We start from the raw sequence: 17,882 nt of genomic DNA on the forward strand, positions 1-17,882 counted from the left end.
GCCCGTCCCCGGGAAGAACTCAAGCAGTGAGGAGAGGGGAGGAGGCAGAGGCGTCGGCTTTGGATCCGTCCTCTCGGGTACCAGCCCACTGGGGAAGCGAGGACGTCGCTCTACACTGCTCTTGCTCCCGCAAAGCCGTCCCTTCTCGCCATGTCTCAGAGCAGGCATCGCGCCGCGGCTCCGCCGATGGAGCGCGAGGACAGCGGAACCTTCAGGTCAGTTTCTGAGCGATCGGGACCGAGCCGGGCAGGGCCCAGAGTGGTGGGCAGCAGGGGGCGGGGGAGCCGGCTATCCAGCAGCATTCTGGGTAAAGCCCCTTCCCGGAGCTCGCGTCCTAGCGGCTGCAGGGAGGCGGGCGGACGGACCAGCGAGCGCTCCACCCCGCCCTCTCGGCCGCAAGCCGGCCGGGGACCCGCCCCCCCCGTGGCCTCGGGCAGCGCCGGCTGGACGGAGGGGGAGAGCGGCTGCCGCGGAGGGAAAGGGGTTTGCAGGCTGGGACCTGGGAGGATGCAGCATCCGCCGTACCTCTCGATTCCCCTGCGAATCCCTCCTACCCGCATTCAAGTTATCTTCTTTAAGACCTCCGCAGCGGGGCCCGGAGACTGGCGCGCCTCGTCAGCTCTAACCCTGTCCGACCCGGAGCTCGGTCCCTCCGGCGTCACCGGTGATGGCTGCTTGCTTCTGCTTCTCTCCCCGCTTTGACATGCAACGCACAGCTTTGTCTGGTTTTTGCAGTTTGGGGAAGATGATTACAGCTAAGCCAGGGAAAACACCGATTCAGGTATTACACGAATACGGCATGAAGACCAAGAACATCCCGGTTTATGAATGTGAAAGATCCGATGTGCAAATACACGTGCCCACTTTCACCTTCAGAGTAACCGTTGGTGACATAACCTGCACAGGTCTGTATTAACCCCATGACCATGTGGGCTGGTGGTCCAGACTTGGGTATTGCTTCTCGTTCGGAAAAAGTGCCCTTTTTGCCAGAGACGTCAGTGAGGAGCAGTCTCTTGAAACTGATGCCTTTCTCAGGTCATTTGGACTTTGCAACTTTCTGATTCTCTCCCTAATTTTCTCTTCCCCAGATATCAAGAGAAGCTCAGAAACATACCCTAAGAGCCTCCTAAGGTTCTTCCAAGAATTAGGGAGAAGCAGGAAAGGTTCTTGGAGCAGCCATAGCTGAATCAGAAGGTGCTGTCAAATTCCATAGGTTATAGCAGATGCCAGGAGGCATGACCCCAGAATTTTCTGACCTGCTCCCCTCTTTGTACGGACTCGTTTGGCACTCTGGGTCCACTGTACCACACTTGGTTCCGTATCCAAGCAAAATGAGGAAGGCGGAAGGCTCAACTACATCGTAATACATAGTAGCTTCTAGTTCCTGACACTGTACAGATATTTTAATGTTATCACCTTTATTATATATGAGGAAATAGGTCCAGAGAGATTATAAGAAACATGATCAAGGTCACATGGCAGCGAAGTTTCAAAATTCAGATTATGGTCACTGAACTTCAGCAAATGATAACTGAAGTAGCCCATTTGTAAATGTAGACATTTTACTTCTTATGTATCTATTTAATTGCAAACATGAAATATTGAATACTAAATTTAATTTGGAAGAATGCCAAGAAAGAAATTCAGTAAAAAGGCTGAAGTTCCACCATCTGGTAGCCGGAAGGCATCATTTGTGTCCACGAAAATCTGGAGTCCGCTATTTTCATTGAAGTCCCTTTAAGAACCTTTTGAACCTTTTTTGTCTATGTGGGGCAGGTGGATTGTAGTTAAAGTCTAGCTGGAAATTTCTCATATGAATGACAGATTCAACATTACACTACTGCTTTAGCTGGTCTGTCTTTAAGTAAGTATTCAGTGAAAATTCAAGAAAAAGTAGCATTTTCCCCATCTCAGTGTGTTTTATGTGAAAGATTAACAACCTGTGGCGACTGCTTAGTCCCCCTACTCTTCTCACGCTGGCCTGTCTTCTGTGCAAGTGTATCTACCTCCATGGTTTCAAATAGTACCTAACGGCTAATAATTCTGAAATCTCTGTCTTTAGCCCAGGCGCCGTTACGAAACAGTGCATCACCCGGAGTTTGCTAGACATTTTTGCTTGGATGACCCAAAGACACCTCCATCTCTCATTGTCCCAGACTGAATCCATCTTCTCTCTCAAATCCATTTCCCCTGCATTCCCCAGTTCAGTATAGGCACTGCCATCATTCATTTGTTCACAGTAGAGATTTGAGTTCACCTTCTGGATTCCTTCTCCTCCCTCTTTGCGTTGTCCATTATGCCATCAGATCCTACTTCCTAAATATCTCTTGAATCTGTCTGCTTCTCTCCTCTTCCTGTTGCTATTGTCTGAGCCACTTGGAATATAGCTGCAGTCTCATAGCTGCTCTTTTAGCTTCTGTCTTGTGGTATCCTTTTTCCACAGAAAAAACCAGAGTATTTTTTCTGGCATTCAAATCTGTTCATTTGAAGTATTCAAACTCTTAAAATCCATTCATTGGTTTTCCCCTCACCTTCTGGATGAATACAGATTTCTTAACACGACAACCTTACTTCACAAAGTGTGGTCAACAGCAGCCTTGCTATCACCCAGACACACCTACTCTTGGTATGTGTTCTAACAAAATTCCCAGGCAAGTCCTAAAGTTATAGAAGCACAATTGAGGAGACTGTTCTTTGAACTCTCCTTCTGCCCTTCAACTGTCCGACCTTTATCTCGAAGTTCCCTCCTTCAAGCTCGTACCGTCCCAACAACTTGGGGCTTGAGAACATGTGCTCTGTGTTGCCTCTGAGCCATGACAGTGGCCCTTTCTCTGCCTCCAGTGCTCTTCCTAATCCCCCAGCTCTCACCGACTTACTGATCTTTCATATCCTTGTTTAGTTATCTCCTCCTTCATGAACCCTTTCTGAGTCCTTACCAAGAGTAGCGGAGCTACCCCTTCTGTAGGCTGCCCTACAACCTGCACTTAGGCCTCCTGTGACTTCATTTTTCAGGCATCGTTTTTATAGACAAAATCTCACACATTAGGCTGTATGCTCTTTAAGGACAGGGACTCTGCTTAGTTCTCTGCTACAGTTATCTCTTGAACAACACAGTTTGTATTGCACAGGTCCACTTAGATGTCAGTCTTTTTCAGTAGTAAGTACTACAAGACCATACAATCCACAGTTTGTTGAATCTGCAGTTACCGAGGAAGCTAGAAATGGAGGAACCACAGATATGGAGGGCTGACTGTAGATTAGCGTGAATTTTCAGTGCAGAGGGTCAGTGCCCCTAATTCCCACATATTTCAGTGCAGAGCGTCAGTGCTCCTAATTCCCACATTTTTCAAAGGAATACAATATCCATAATACCTATGTGAATGGATAAATAAGTGTGGTTTCTGTGTTGTCTGATGCTTGAGAGCCACACCTGACGTTTGTTCCATGTGCCCTTTCTTTCCTCTACATCAGAGGAATGGATATGCCGTTCTGACACAACTTTGGACAAGTTCTCAACACCTAGTTTGAACTCAGAAGGAAAAAGACTGAATTTATAATTTACTTGTGTGGTTGCTTACTTGGCGTCAGTCTCAGTGATTATTAGTCAGGCCTGGTCTCTTCTACCCCCTTAGCTACCCATGTAAGGGATACAGATTGTATGAAAGACACATAACAATGTAATCTCTCACATTCCCTAAACAAACCTTCCCCCGCTATATCCAACAGGTAGCCAGTGACTGGTTAGCCAAGCAGAGGGGTTTCATCCAGTATAGGAGGGGCTGTTAGAGCGAAATGTGCTCATTTTGCTATTCAATAATGTTGCTGTAAGTGCCACCTTTAAAGAAAATTTCTTGCTATAGAAGAATTTCCTCTCTAGGAATAAAGGAAGTAAATTGCTTTTCTTTAGCATACATAGTGACAGTCTGCTGTATTATCATTTTATGTAATAAACATATATAAAGTAGACATAATAAAGATTTTTATACAAGTATACTTAGAATTAAATACTTAGCACTTTTGAAATCAAAGGGGTTTTTAATATATTAATTTTTATGGTATTTTATTTCAATGTATAACTGTATGTAGTGTATGTTTTTATTCCCTAGTGTGTATATATAATACATGTAGTGACTTTATTTTGTACTATGCAAAACTGTATCCAAGCCTCACATTTTTTCAGCATGTAAAGAGTTGTTTTTTTTTTTTTTTTTAACCTTAATTCAGGTGAAGGTACAAGTAAGAAGCTGGCGAAACATAGAGCTGCAGAGGCTGCCATAAACATTTTGAAAGCCAATGCAAGTATTTGGTGAGCTAAATTTCTTTGTATTCTGCAGCTCAAAAATATCATGGCTGAGGTAAGATTAAAAGTTTGATCATGCTCACAAAAGCAACAAAGTAAACAGTTGATAGTGTCTAGCTCTATTAATAAAATTCTATCTCCTTGTGAAGACCTGTCATCCCCTAAAGACACTTTATCCATAAGAAATTAAATCCAGTTTTTATTAGATGACAAAGAAGGAAGTGGCACCCCACTCCAGCATTCTTGCCTGGGAAATCCCATGGACACAGGAGCCTGGTGGGCTACAGTCCAGGAGGTTGCAAGAGTCAGACATGATTTAGCAACTAAACAACATTATTAGATGAAGGCTGTCATAAACTAGTTTTTTTTTTCTTTTTTCCAGATGAGGTACAGGAGTAGAAAACCAGAGTGCTTCTGACAAATATCTTACTGTATTAAGAGTTTTGTTTCTACACTGAAGAAAACAAAGTGTGAGACAGAAAAATATCAGCTAAAAGTACTCTTTTAGAAATTTGAATTTGTAAGGAGACGATTTCCTTCTACTAGAAAACGTATACCAAATATAAGAGGATGCTAAATGGGATGTTTATTCTTGACATATCTTTCCAAAATAATTTGTTATCACATTAGTTGTTTTTGGAAGGAGCACTGGCCCTGGAGCATCTTTCGTATCGTAAAGTGGTGTCTTTTGGTTTCTAATGGGCATATCCAAGAGGAGCATGTTTTGCCTTCAAATTCTTCCCTTTACATGAATTCAGGTATCCTTGGGAGTGCATTCTGGTGTGTCTGCTTATAGCTGACAGCAGAGGCCTGTGAGAATTTAGGATGTTTTTTTTTTTGTTTCCCACCCCTGGAAAAACTTGCTGTTTAGGGACATGTTTAGGGTCTCCTGCAGCGTTCTTCCTGTGTACTTATCAGCTCTAAACTGTTCAGGTCATTTAGGACCAACCAGTGAAGGCCTTGGCTCTCATAACACAATGTCTGCTTCTGCAGGGTCATATATTGTAATTGATTTATGCTAGTTTTCTGGACATGCCAGATGGCATGGTGGGTTTTAGATTCTCTGCTTGCTGGTGATGGCCATGCCATTTTTGTGCAACCCAAAGGTCAACTCAGAGCGTTGCATATATTTGTAGAAATGAACATACAGAGTGTCCTTTCTGCACACCGGCACTTTGTCTAAAAAAAAAAGACTAATAAAGTTTACTATGTATTTGTGCTTCTTGACAGAGAAGATGGAAATACTAAGCTGTAAATCAGGCCTAAAGTGGCCTGATGGGATGAAGAGACTTTCTCACTTCTCCATCACAATTATTTAGGTAGCTTCAGTGTACAGCATTGTAAATGAATGTTCGTATCTCATCAGCCTATGTAAAGCTTGAAATTCTGGCAGGTAGAAAAGAAATTTAGTAAGTGGCAATGACAACCTCATTGGTAATGGAAGAAATAACACTAGCTGCCAAGGTGGCAGTAATCTTGAAATGCAGCTTGTTCCGCGTTAGACACCCGTCATCCACGTAACTAGTAAGCTCACACTACTCAGAAGAGGTTGTTCTCTTTTTCCTTAATCACAGCCCCTACATGTTCAAATCAGATTCATGCCAGCCATCAAAAAAAAAAAAACAAAAAAAAAAACCACCTGCAATGCAGGAGATGAGGATTTAGTCACTGGGTCAGGAAGATCCCCTGCAATAGGGAATGGCAACCCCCTCCAGGATTCTTGCCTGGGAAATCCCATGGACAGAGGAGCCTGACAGGCTACAGTCCATGGGGTTGCAAAGAGTTGGACACAACTTGGTGACTGAGCACACATACGTAAACCTTAGGAAGATTATCCTAGCATAGAGCATATGGTAGGTCAGGCCAAGTCTTTCTTCTATAAATCTGGATAAAAAAGCTACATTTGCGATCTGTATGGTTTACACTGCCAAGCTAAACATCCTGTTAGTCTTCCCTTTTCATGCGGTTGTAACAATAGTGTGTTTATTTAAATACGTTTTTTATTGAGCATCTGTTTTATATAAAGCACAGCAGGGCTTATGAAGGTAAGTAATACATAGGCCCTACTATCAAGGATTTTACAGTCTGAACAGGAGAGAGGTATGGTGATGGATAGACAAATAGCATGTATTTGTACGAGTGTACAACTTAATGGTAAAATAATTGCTTAAGAAAGTATCAAACCAAATGTTACAATGGTTCAAAGAAGGGAGAAATTGTGTCCCATTGGGGTAAAACAATAGGCTTCTGAGAGAAAGTTGCATTTGCGGTATACCTTGGCTGAGGTATAGATCAGATTCCCATAGAAGAGGTGGGTGAAAAGGGTGTTATTCCATGTAGAAGGAACACAAGAGCAAAGGCATGGCGAGCTAAATAGAAAATGCTTATCCTTTATTTAATAATTTGGGAAAGATTATTTTGTTTTATAACCCTTTATAAAAATGTTCAGCTTTGCAGTTCCTGATCCCTTAATGCCTGACCCTTCCAAGCAACCAAAGAACCAGCTTAATCCTATTGGCTCATTACAGGTAAGTGGCACAGTTTTTCCATACTTAATTTTGTGTCTTCTGGAAAAAATGTCATAAATGTCGATAATATCATAAGGGCTAAGAGAAGGAATTAACATTTTAAAGATTAGGTGGTATGACATTTTATGTTCCAAGTTACGATCATTAGATATTAAAGTGCTAACTTGAAGTTATTTTCATATTTATTTATGTTTTGGATTTTCTTCCATATACAGTATCTGCCTTTGGTTTGTGGAATTCTCATTTGAGATCAATAGGACCTCAGTGCACATGGGTAGAGTGTTTTATATTTTAAGAATATTTCTTGCCACTCTTGTGACAAATCTCTTTCTACTTCTGTTGAGACAGAAGACTATAAAGGACCCAAATTGATTTACCTAACACAGGACAAGGGAAGTCATCTGCTTACTTGCTTATTCTACCAAAAAATATATTCAGCTTTGAATTTCTATGTGAGAACATCCTTCTGGCAGATTATCCATGTGCTCTGTTGGACAACTCCCCTCCCTGTTATCCAGCGAGTCATTTGGTCTCTTTCCTGCTCTATGAGTTTTTCTGTAGTTTTTGTCCCTGTCTTTCCTCAGTCTCATCCAGTGTGTATGTTTGCTCTCTGCTCCTCACCTGCTCTTGATCGGATGCAGTCAGTTAGGCAACTGTGGGTATAGAAGGTTAGTTAGGAAGAGACTTTGGGGACTGATGGCCATGAGACCAGTAATGTCCTCTCCCATGTTCCCAAAGAGGGTGAGAATAGCTTATCCTTCTGTCTGACCTCTTTGATAACCAGCTCACTATAGCTTAACGGAAGAACACCATTCACAGCAGGAAACTGCTTCAGTTTTGGTGTCGTGGGCTTACAAGATGTAAAATGCAGGAATATCTGTGGGGAATAGAAGACCTTCTCTTAAATACTGCAGAATATCATTGTTCTCTGCAAACATATAAACAGAAATGGGATCAAAACCATGAGAGAATATCATTAATGTGATTGAGCCATTGCATAGTAAAAATTACTACTAAAGGCTCATCTCGATTTTCTAGGAATTGGCTATTCATCATGGCTGGAGACTTCCTGAATATACCCTTTCCCAGGAGGGAGGACCTGCTCATAAGAGGGAATATACCACAATTTGCAGGCTTGAATCATTCATGGAAACTGGTATTTGTTTCTTTCTACTGTGATACAGTTGAAAACCTTTGAAATATTTTGAGAGGATGAAAAAATTTCTGCTATGATTTCGTCTCAAATACTTCTTTGAGGGGAAAAAGACTGACAAACTCCTAGTCTACTGTCTCTAACTTTCTGCTGTTGAGTTTATTAAGAAGTATAAATAGTTGGCTTAATACTTATACTTCTAAAAAAAAAAAGAATACTTCTTAATTTGATTTTTTTTAAAAAATCATGGGTTGGTAATGGACATGCAAGTAAGTAATTGACTCTTAAAACAGTCTTCGTTGATATAATAGAGACTTAAACATCATTTTGGAGAAAAAAGCAGTAGTAAATCTCTTGGAGCTTCAGTAACTGTTCTAGAAGACAGAAGGACTAGGAGAAGATTACATTTAAAAAGAAGATAATTGATAAGAGGCTGGTGCTGCTGCTAAGTGGCTTCAGTCGTATCCGACTCTATGTGACCCCATAGACGGCACTCCACCAGGCTCCTCTGTCCCTGGGATTCTCCAGGCAAGAATACTGGAGCGGGTTGCCATTTCCTTCTCCAATGCATGCATGCATGCTAAGTCGCTTCAGTCGTGTCCGACTCTGGTGCGACCCCCGCAGGCTCCTCTGTCCACAGAATTCTCTAGGCAAGAACACTGGAGTGGGTTGCCATTTCCTTCTCCAAAGAGGCTGATAGTGAAATAAAAATAAAGTAGAAATTAACCTTTTGTCTTATAGCAACTTCGATGTTGTAAAGGCCACAAATTATGAGGGAAAAAAGTCACTTAATAAAGTACTCCTAAGGATTTCTATTTTAATTTCTTAAGCACGTTTTTATCATTTTAAAAGTGGCTTGAAATGAAATTTTAAGTTGGCTAGATATTAGTCTGAAGTACGAAGCAGCTGTTTGCCCCCAAGAGGCAGTGTGGGTCAGTGCAGGAAGCCCTGAGCCAGAAGCAGAAACCTCACCTCGGTTCTTGATGCAGTCCTTGATTTGCAAGCTTAGGCAAATTGCTTAATCTCCGTGCCTAGGCCTGAGTTTTAAATCTCTAAACATGGAAATAGATTATATTTATGGTATCTTTCAACTCCAGCCTCTCCTATGCCCTTCTTATTCATGTTGAAGAAATTCCACATAGTTATCAGTGTGCAGGAAATTATAAGCCAGAAGTAGACATTGAAAGATGGGAGATGTAATTCAAATCTAAGAATATTTCATCAGAATTAAACCAAGTATGGCTCATTAAAGCTAGACATAAGGAGATACATCTGTTGAAGAAAACCAGAAAGTTTAACTATTAAAGATAAACTGCTAAAGAAATGCCTTCAAAAGTGTAACAATTAATAATTGCATGAAACAGAACAAGTAAAGATGTCAGGTCAGTAAAAGAATAGTATATAAAAACCATGAGATTGTTCTCTGATGAAACATAGTACTTTAAACATTTGGTCATTCTCTATGGACACTAATTTATTTTCTAACCTACTGCTCTTTTTTTCCTTTATTTAGGAAAGGGGGCATCAAAGAAACAAGCCAAGAGAAATGCTGCTGAGAAATTTCTTGCCAAATTCAGTAATATTTCTCCAGAGAACCACATTTCTTTGGTGAGTAATGATCAGAGGTCTGTGATGTTAATGTGATTAAACGTGTGTTGCTGTCGGAACAACACATGATTGTAGATTTCATTGTGTGTAGGTATACTACAGAGTTGCGGTTTTTCAAAAATCTCTCAGCTGTTGAGTAATACACTACCCCAGTTTTTAGGTGCTTGCTGTATGTGAGCCAGAGTCACAGGGGTGGCCAGGAAAGAGAGCTTGGGAAGCACAGTCAAATTCAGAATCATATGGTGGTTTCTAAAGATGCTAGGTCAGTAGTGCTGTTTTTGCCTTCAGATTGACATTTCACTCCCGTCGCTTGACATTTCACTCCCATCGCTTGATGTCCATTCATTTATCCACTCAGCAAACATTTAGGAAAGTGATAATATTTGCCCAGATTTATGCCAGATACTAGTATATAGTGAATAAGATAGTCTCTGGCCCTAAGGAGTTTGCAGCCAGCCTACTGAGAAAGAAAAGAACCCTGCAGACTAGGCCTTACAAGGGCTTCTTGGGAACGATAGAAGAAGGACCCAACCAAGATAGGGTTTCAGGAAGACCTCACTAGAGGAAGTCATGTCTGAGCTGAGACCTATAGGATAACAGCAGTGAAAAGAATTTGAGAGAGAAGAAAGACCATGTACAAAGACCAGGAGTGAAACACTTGTTATCCAGAGTAATTTTGGATGGCTGGAGCACTGAATTTGAAGGGAGGGAGTCTCAAACAATGAGGCAGGAAAGGTAAAGAGGGATTGAATCTTGTAGGAAGTACTATGTTCAGGAGATTGAACTTTATCCTGAGGGTAGCATAAAGTCATTAAATAAATTTAATATAGGAAGGGGAGAATCTAATTTATACATTAGAAGGGAATGACTGGCTGCATTATGGTGGATGAATGAATATTAGAGTCATAGGGACCTGCTATAATGCTGTTACAGAAAAGCAGATGAGACGTGATGGTGACCTAGACAAAGGCAATTGAGATGGTCAATTTAAAACTTACTTAGAAAGCTGAAGTGAATGGGGGCATAATAACTGGATGTAGAGAGTAGGGAAAAAGGAAGAAGTAAACAGTTTTAGCTTGGCAGCTACCTAGATGGTGGTACCCATTTAGTAATATGGGGAACAGAGAAGGTGAGTAGGGCTTAAGGGGGAGCAGATAATGAGTTAAATATAGGATATATTGAATTTGAAGTGTTTGTGGAGTAGCTAAGTGAAAAAATTGAGTAGGCAACTGGGCATTCATAAGAGATTGGGCTACACAAAATGTAGGTAGGTATGAATGATGGTCCATTATCTGAGAATAGGATGTTAGGTACAAAATGGGAAGTGAAAACTATAGGAGTGTCCTAAGCTCATGATTTTAAAAAAGGGCTTGTTCTGTAGGAAGAAACAACTAAATCTAGGTAAGTAATATAATTTTGGTTTCACTTTTTTAATAGAAAAATATAAAACATTGTATTCGTTTCTTTTAAGACTGGATCAGAGATGACACCACAGTTAGGTGACACAAAACAGTTAGGTTTCAGGTGAGTTCTGTTAAATCTTCAAGGAAGAGATAATCTTCAGTGCTGTTTAAACTCTTCCAGACAATATATATAATGTGAGAGAAATTTCTATATAAATTTATTTAGGACTGCAAGGGTGTTTCAACATTGGTAAATGTATTGCTATAATTAATTATAGTAATGAGTCAAAGAAGGAAAACATAATCCTCTCAATAGATGCCCAAAAAATATTGGGTAGTCACTACTAATAAATGCTTCTAAAATATCCCTATTGTGATTTAAAATGTGTACCTCAGATGTTCGATCCCTGGTCAGGGAACTAGGTCTCGTATGTTGAGACTAAGATTCTGCATGCCACCACAAAATTGAGGCTCCTAGGTGCTGCAACTAAGACCTGGCACAGACAAATATTTTTTAAAAGATTTTTTAAAAATTAAATATATACCTCAGGGAAAAAAAATCAAAATCTGGGGTACATGTATATATGTTATATCCATTCCCATTAATTTCAGAAATAAAGGAAAGGATACCCGCTGATACCATTTTTTTAAACCTTGTTCTAGAAGTATCAACCAACGTAACCAGAGAAGAGAAAACAATAAGAGGTTGGAAATAAGAGGAGATAAAAATGATCATTAACTACAAATAATATAATTGTATCCCTATAAAGCCCTAGAGAAAAACTACTAGAAATAATAAGAGAATTCATCAAGGTAACTGATCAAAAATTAATACACAAGATCAATAGCTTTCTCATTTCTGTTACAAAGGTAACCACCAGAATAACTAAAAATAAAAAGTTGAAAATTACTGCTTCTGGAAAGGGGACTGAAGGTAGGTATGGGGGTTGTTGCTTTTATAATTCTGTATTACTTGATTTTTTGTTGTCTGTGTATTATTTTGAATAACAAAATTTATAAAGCTTAATAACATTGAAATTTGTATTGGAATAAACAGAGGATAAGTATAGATGCCAATCCATATAGGAAGATATATGTGACATTGTTCAAGGGTCAGCTGTATTTGCAGATTTGTTGATCATGCTCTTAAATATGTTATACATATTAACGAGACCGTTACGCTATACAGTTATTTTGAAATACTTCCAATATTTCATTGCACATTCTTTTTTAATATTGTGTTGTTTGATCAATGTGTGAGCTTATTAGTGCTGTCTAGTTTAAATTGGAAAGTTAACCAAATGGTATTCATTTAAATATGCTTTATAAAGTGTTGATTGCTTAATTAATACTCATAGTAGCATTGGAACCCAACCCAAGAGTGTTAATGTTAATCTCTGTTTTTCAGACAAATATGGTAGGGCATTCTTTAGGTTGTACTTGGCATTCCTTAAGGAATTCTCCTGGTGAAAAGATCAACTTACTGAAAAGAAGCCTCCTCAGTATTCCAAATACAGATTACATCCAGCTGCTTAGTGAAATTGCGAAGGAACAAGGTTTTAATATAACATATTTGGATATAGGTATGATTGTTTTTTTCTTTGGCTTGTCCCAAAACCTGTTTCTTTTCAAAATATGTTTGACAAACAAAATGTCTATTATAATAGAGGGTTCTGACTATACACAGTTACCAGAGTGGTAATACATATCACTAATGTATCCCATTCTTATAAATAATAAAAAGAGAGATAACATCTGTACAGTTGTAATAATAAACAACAATAGCAAAGATTTATAGAGTTACTGTGTGCCAGGCACTGTTCTAGGGACATTACATATTTCAAGTCACAGAATCCTCAAACTAATCCTGTGAAGTAAATTCTATTATCTTCAGTTCAGTCACTCAGTTATGTCCAACTCTTGGCAACCCCATGGACTGAAGCATGCCAGGCTTCCCTGCCCATCACCCACTCCCAGAGCTTGCTCAAACTCATGTCCATCAAATCAATGATACCATCCAACCATCTCATCCTCTGTCATCTGCTTCTCCTCCTGCCTTCAATCTTGCCCAGAATCTTCAAATGAGTCAGTTCTTCGCATCAGGTGGCCAAAGGATTGGAGTTTCTCAGCTTCAGCATCGGTCTTTCCAATGAATATTCAGGACTGATTTCCTTTAGGATTGACTGGTTGGATCTCCTTTCAGTCCAAGGGACTCTCAAGAGTCTTCTCCAACACCACAGTGTAAAAGTATCAATTCTTCGGCCTTCAGCTTTCTTTATAGTCCAACTCTCACATCCATACATGACTACTGGAAAAACCACAGCTTTGACTAGACAGACCTTTGCTGGCAAAGTAATGTCTCTGCTTCTTAATATGCTGTCTAAGTTGGTTATAACTTTTTTGCCAAGGAGCAAGGATCTTTTATTTCATGGCCACAGCCATCATCTGCAGTGATTTTGGACCCCCCAAAAAGTAAAGTCTGTCACTGTTTCCATTGTTTCCCTATCTGTTTGCCATAAAGTGATGGGACCAGATGCCATGATCTTAGTTTTCTGAATGTTGAGTTTTAAGCCAACTTTTTCACTCTCCTCTTTCACTTTCATCAAGAGGCTTTTTAGTTCCTCTTCACTTTCTACCATAAGGCTGGTGTCATCTGCATATCTCAGGTTATTAATATTTCTCCCAGCAGTCTTGATTCTAGCTTGTGCTTCATCCAGCCTGGCATTTCTCATAATGTACTCTGCATATAAGTTAAGTAAGCAGGGTGATAATATACAGCCTTGACGTACTCCTTTCTTGATTTGGAGGCAGTCTGTAGTTCCATGTCCAGTTCTAACTGTTGCTTCTTGACCTGGATACAGATTTCTCAGGAGGCAGGTCAGGTGGTCTTGTATTCCTGTCTCTTTAAGAATTTTTCCACAGTTTGTTGTGATCCACACAGTCAAAGGCTTTGGCATAGTCAATAAAGCAGATATAGGTGTTTTTCTGGAACTCTCTTGCTTTCTCAGTGATCCAATAGATATTAGCAATTTGATCTCTAGTTCCTCTGGCGTTTCCAAATCCATCTTGAACATCTGGAATTTCTATTATCTTAGGTATACGTGAAGAAAGTAAGACAAAGAAAGGTTGAGAAACTTGCCTGAGATGACATAGCTGGTCAGTAGAGCCAGGTTAGAAGAAGAGTCCCTGCCAGCATAATATCTGTTATACTAGCCCTGATGGACATCTTGATGAATAAAAGGGTACCCACATTTCTAGAAAAAATACCAAGTCTGTGGGGGCTGGGCCAGACATCTTCTCTCCACTTTGTCACTGTGTTCCAGTTCTGGGAGATAAATGGGGACAATTTGTAGCTTCATCTCATCCCAGCTATCAACTTCTATATTTTTTCTAGCCCATGATCATTCAAATAGACAAATGTGGACAGATTGGAAAGCAAGTCAGCGTGGGTTTTCTTTTAATGCAGTGGATAACTGGCTAATTTGTGTGTTCATGTGTGTATTTGGTATCTTGATTTAACATCAGTATTGTATGTGAGGAATTTGATATCCCTTAGCCCAGCCTCAGTGACTTGGGGGGAACCTAGCTCATCAGAGCTACTACTATTGAGAAAATAGGAACTTCTGATTTTCTCTGCTACTTTGGGATTGAATAATGAGTCAGGTGCAATGTCTTAATATACTGGGAATGATGTAGAACCGGAGGATTAATGCAGAAAGATGATCAGGAAAGGTGGCTGATTAAGAGACCATGCGTTCAAAAATATTTATGAATTTGGAAAAAGGAAACCTGAGATGGTTTCTAGATAATGAAATGCTTCTTACTAATTTTAAGAATTGAATGGTTCTTACGAATAGAGAATAGCGCCTGATAGGTGGGGTAGCAGATAAAAAGGTGCTTGGGGAGAGGGACAGTAACAAAAATTGTTTTTACAGAAAAATCTGCTTTCTCTGCATGCGGCATTAATCATCGTGTTTGAATGTGTCATTGCAGAAGAACTGAGTGCGAACGGACAGTACCAGTGTCTCGCTGAACTGTCCACCAGTCCCATCACGGTCTGTCACGGCTCGGGGATCTCCTGTAGCAGTGCGCAGAGTGATGCAGCTCACAATGCTTTGCAGTATTTAAAGATAATAGCAGAAAGAAAGTAAACTTGGAACAACTGAGAAAACCCTCCAGTAGCACCTAAGAAGTTCCCCTTTCACCCCTTCCCAAGTAAAACATGTATTATAATGTTTGAGTTTGTGTGTTGGTTTTAAATCTCTTCATAGATTCCATCAACACTCCAGATTTAATTATCTCCTAGTAGTTGTTACTAAGATGTTTTTAATGGCTTCAACTTTGTATTGGTATATTGTATTTATAAACTTTGTACCATAGGCAGAGTGTAGCACCCATTTTCCAATGCCCTGTACATAGAAGGGAAAAACTGCATGTTTGTTGTTGATGATGATGGTGAAATAAAACTGCTAGCAACAGTCTTTACTACTGGTGCTTAACCTCTTTGCACAAGGCTTTGTAAAGGGATTTCAAAGGAAGCCCCTTAGAATTAGTGTTGAGGAATGCGCTAACAGGTTTTAACTGAATGCAGTTGTTAAATTTCAGAGAACACGATTGGTCTGTGTATTTGAATCCATGTAATAAAGAGCTGTTGTTATAATGGGTTCTGTTCATTTTATTAAAGTACTACTGACTTGACTGTAGCCCTGCTCTTTTCAGCCACTCCTATGAGTAACATTATAATGTGGATACTGTATTCTTTACATATCTCTAGTTCACTTCTGAAAGTCAAAGTTAAAAAACCCAAGCAATACTTGCCAAATATATATGTGATGAATCACATCCATATTTTCTCTAGTCATACACAGTACTGTCTTTTGATATAGCCATTCATAGATGAATTAGTAGTTGAAAAAGCATTCAGTTCAGTTCAGTCGCTCAGTCATGTCAACTCTTTGCGACCCCATGAACCGCAGCACGCCAGGCCTCCCTGTCCATCACCAACTCCCGGAGTTCACTCAGACTCACATCCATTGAGTCAGTGATGCCATCCAGCCATCTCATCCTCTGTCGTCCCCTTCTCCTTAGTATTACTAAAACAAAACTTTCCAGTGTGTTCAATTCAGTTACAAGGATGTTTCAGACAAAACAGTAAGTGCTTAAAAGGTTAGGAGATAAGTTTCATGAGCCCATTTTAATTTTGCCTTTCGTGTTTTCATATATCACCTAACACCTCAAGTCTGGCATCTGTCAGTACCAGCTGGTAGTGCTACCTCTGTAGATCAGGGAAAACCTCAGAGAGGAAGAGAACTCTCAGTGATGAGGCTAGCTTTTGACAATCTCAAGTGTTAATCTAGCAGCAAGTATGTAGCAAGTGTTTTTCTGTCTGGAAAAAAAAATCCTATCTTGAGTGCAATCCTTTGAGAATAACAAACTATCTAATAAAGGGAAAGCAGTATGTGTAACTTATTTAAAGCTCTAAAGAGCATTTCACTTCAAATTATGAGCCTTATACATCAGTTAAATCAAAGGGTTTTAGGCATTTTGGGGGATGAGGTTAAGGAACACACAGACTGGAGACGAAAGTTTAGCCATAAAGCAGGGCTTATGGGTCATTAAGATTGGATTAGCCTTGGGTGGTCATCAATGTTCTGGAATATAGAGGGGGCACAATGAACTCACTCAAGAGGTAACTTCAGACTCACGCAGGAAAGTGCTCATTGTGGAGAGGACAGGTTGGGGAGAGTTTTCATAAGGCAAGTTTTCATGAAAGAGTTCATAAGATGAAGAGGATGAGGTGTAACTGGGGAAAGAACAATGTAGTTGAGTTCTGAACAGTCAAATGTATTGATACAACGAGATCTGTGTAAGTTACCCCGAAGTTCTGCCCTTCCTTCTGCCAGGATTTCTCTGCTTCTGGCTCTGGAGGAAGCAAGCATTCAAATGTCCCCTCTGTCAGACTGTCTGGTGTTCTAGGGAGTTAGCTGCACCATCCAGTGTTATTTAACTGCATTTTGTCAAGGCTCTTAACCAATTACCATTAACCATGACTGAGTGAGTGAACTGAAATAGGTGAGTGACTGAAACAGGCTGACACAGGCAACTATGCCTGTTGTATTAGATTCGTCAGTAGTGGGGAGACAAGGGTGGAGTTTTTGCCAAGTTCCAATGGGAAAGTCACAATGTGGGTGCCATTCTGGATGAAGATCATGCCATCTATAGTGGAAAAATAAACACCTTTCGACAAACAGTTGGGATGTGCTAGAGTGCCCTGGTAGAGATGGAGCACCTGATGATGGGATGCTTGGTAACCATATAACCAAAACCACCAATAAAGAGCTGGGTCCTATCGGCCCCATCAGGTCATACGGTTGGGTTGAGACATGTTGCAATCCATTGTAAAATGGAAGCTACATCTAGGATCAAACACAAGTATGGCCAGAGGGCACAGTATGCTAGGCAAGCAGGCAGGCTGGACTCCCACACCACCCGCCGCTGCTGCACCAATACCTCTCCCTCAGTTCACACCTGTTGCCAAGGATCCTCTACGGCCAACTGATGGAAGAGAAAAATGCCTGAATTTGACTCATGAGTGGGTAAGGCCTGTACATGGTACAAGACAAAAATACATGATGATTATACTACAGCCCACAAAGGGGCGGCCTCGAAAGTTAGAGATGAGCCAAAATCCTCTAAAAAGCACAGAGTTTCAGGCAGGACACCTTGCCATCTATTCGTGTGGAAGGTGGCCCAAGATTAGAATACACTTGGGCAGTGGCAGCTGGCATGACCAGTGGGCCTGGAGCCTGATGAGAAATAGACTGGAAGATTGGGCACCAGTAGGTCTGAGATAAAGGTATGTGGGCAGGCGCAAAGAGGGGAGATCTTGG

The 17,882-nt window shown here is 40.5% G+C and overlaps 1 protein-coding gene across 3 annotated transcripts; it reads left to right on the forward strand.

Annotated features, from left to right (window-relative positions):
* Positions 1-4: 4 nt before the first annotated feature.
* PRKRA (protein activator of interferon induced protein kinase EIF2AK2) lies at positions 5-15,652 on the forward strand. Of its 3 annotated transcripts, none has more exons than XM_012132652.5 (8): positions 5-215; positions 736-905; positions 4,225-4,306; positions 6,750-6,828; positions 7,867-7,984; positions 9,495-9,589; positions 12,401-12,575; positions 14,928-15,652. In XM_012132652.5, the coding sequence occupies exons 1-8, from the start codon at positions 151-153 to the stop codon at positions 14,969-14,971; spliced, it is 828 nt and encodes a 275-aa protein (XP_011988042.2). In that variant the 5' UTR covers positions 5-150; the 3' UTR covers positions 14,972-15,652. The 3 variants fall into 3 exon arrangements, with proteins under 3 accessions (XP_011988042.2, XP_004004595.1, XP_060265666.1); XM_004004546.6 differs by having other exon boundaries at positions 14,986-15,652; XM_060409683.1 differs by lacking the exons at positions 5-215; positions 736-905 and adding an exon at positions 938-1,194 and having other exon boundaries at positions 14,986-15,652.
* Positions 15,653-17,882: the final 2,230 nt, after the last annotated feature.

The sequence above is a fragment of the Ovis aries genome, chromosome 2, assembly GCF_016772045.2.
Source record: "Ovis aries strain OAR_USU_Benz2616 breed Rambouillet chromosome 2, ARS-UI_Ramb_v3.0, whole genome shotgun sequence".
Lineage (NCBI taxonomy): Eukaryota > Metazoa > Chordata > Mammalia > Artiodactyla > Bovidae > Ovis > Ovis aries.

Coding starts and splice junctions, on each gene's coding strand:
- PRKRA (XM_004004546.6), top strand. CDS start 151: ATGTCTCAGAGCAGGCATCGCGCCGCGGCTCCGCCGATGGAGCGCGAG. Junction 6,829..7,866: donor ATCCTATTGGCTCATTACAG/GTAAGTGGCACA, acceptor TCGATTTTCTAG/GAATTGGCTATTCATCATGG. Junction 9,590..12,400: donor CAGAGAACCACATTTCTTTG/GTGAGTAATGAT, acceptor TCTGTTTTTCAG/ACAAATATGGTAGGGCATTC.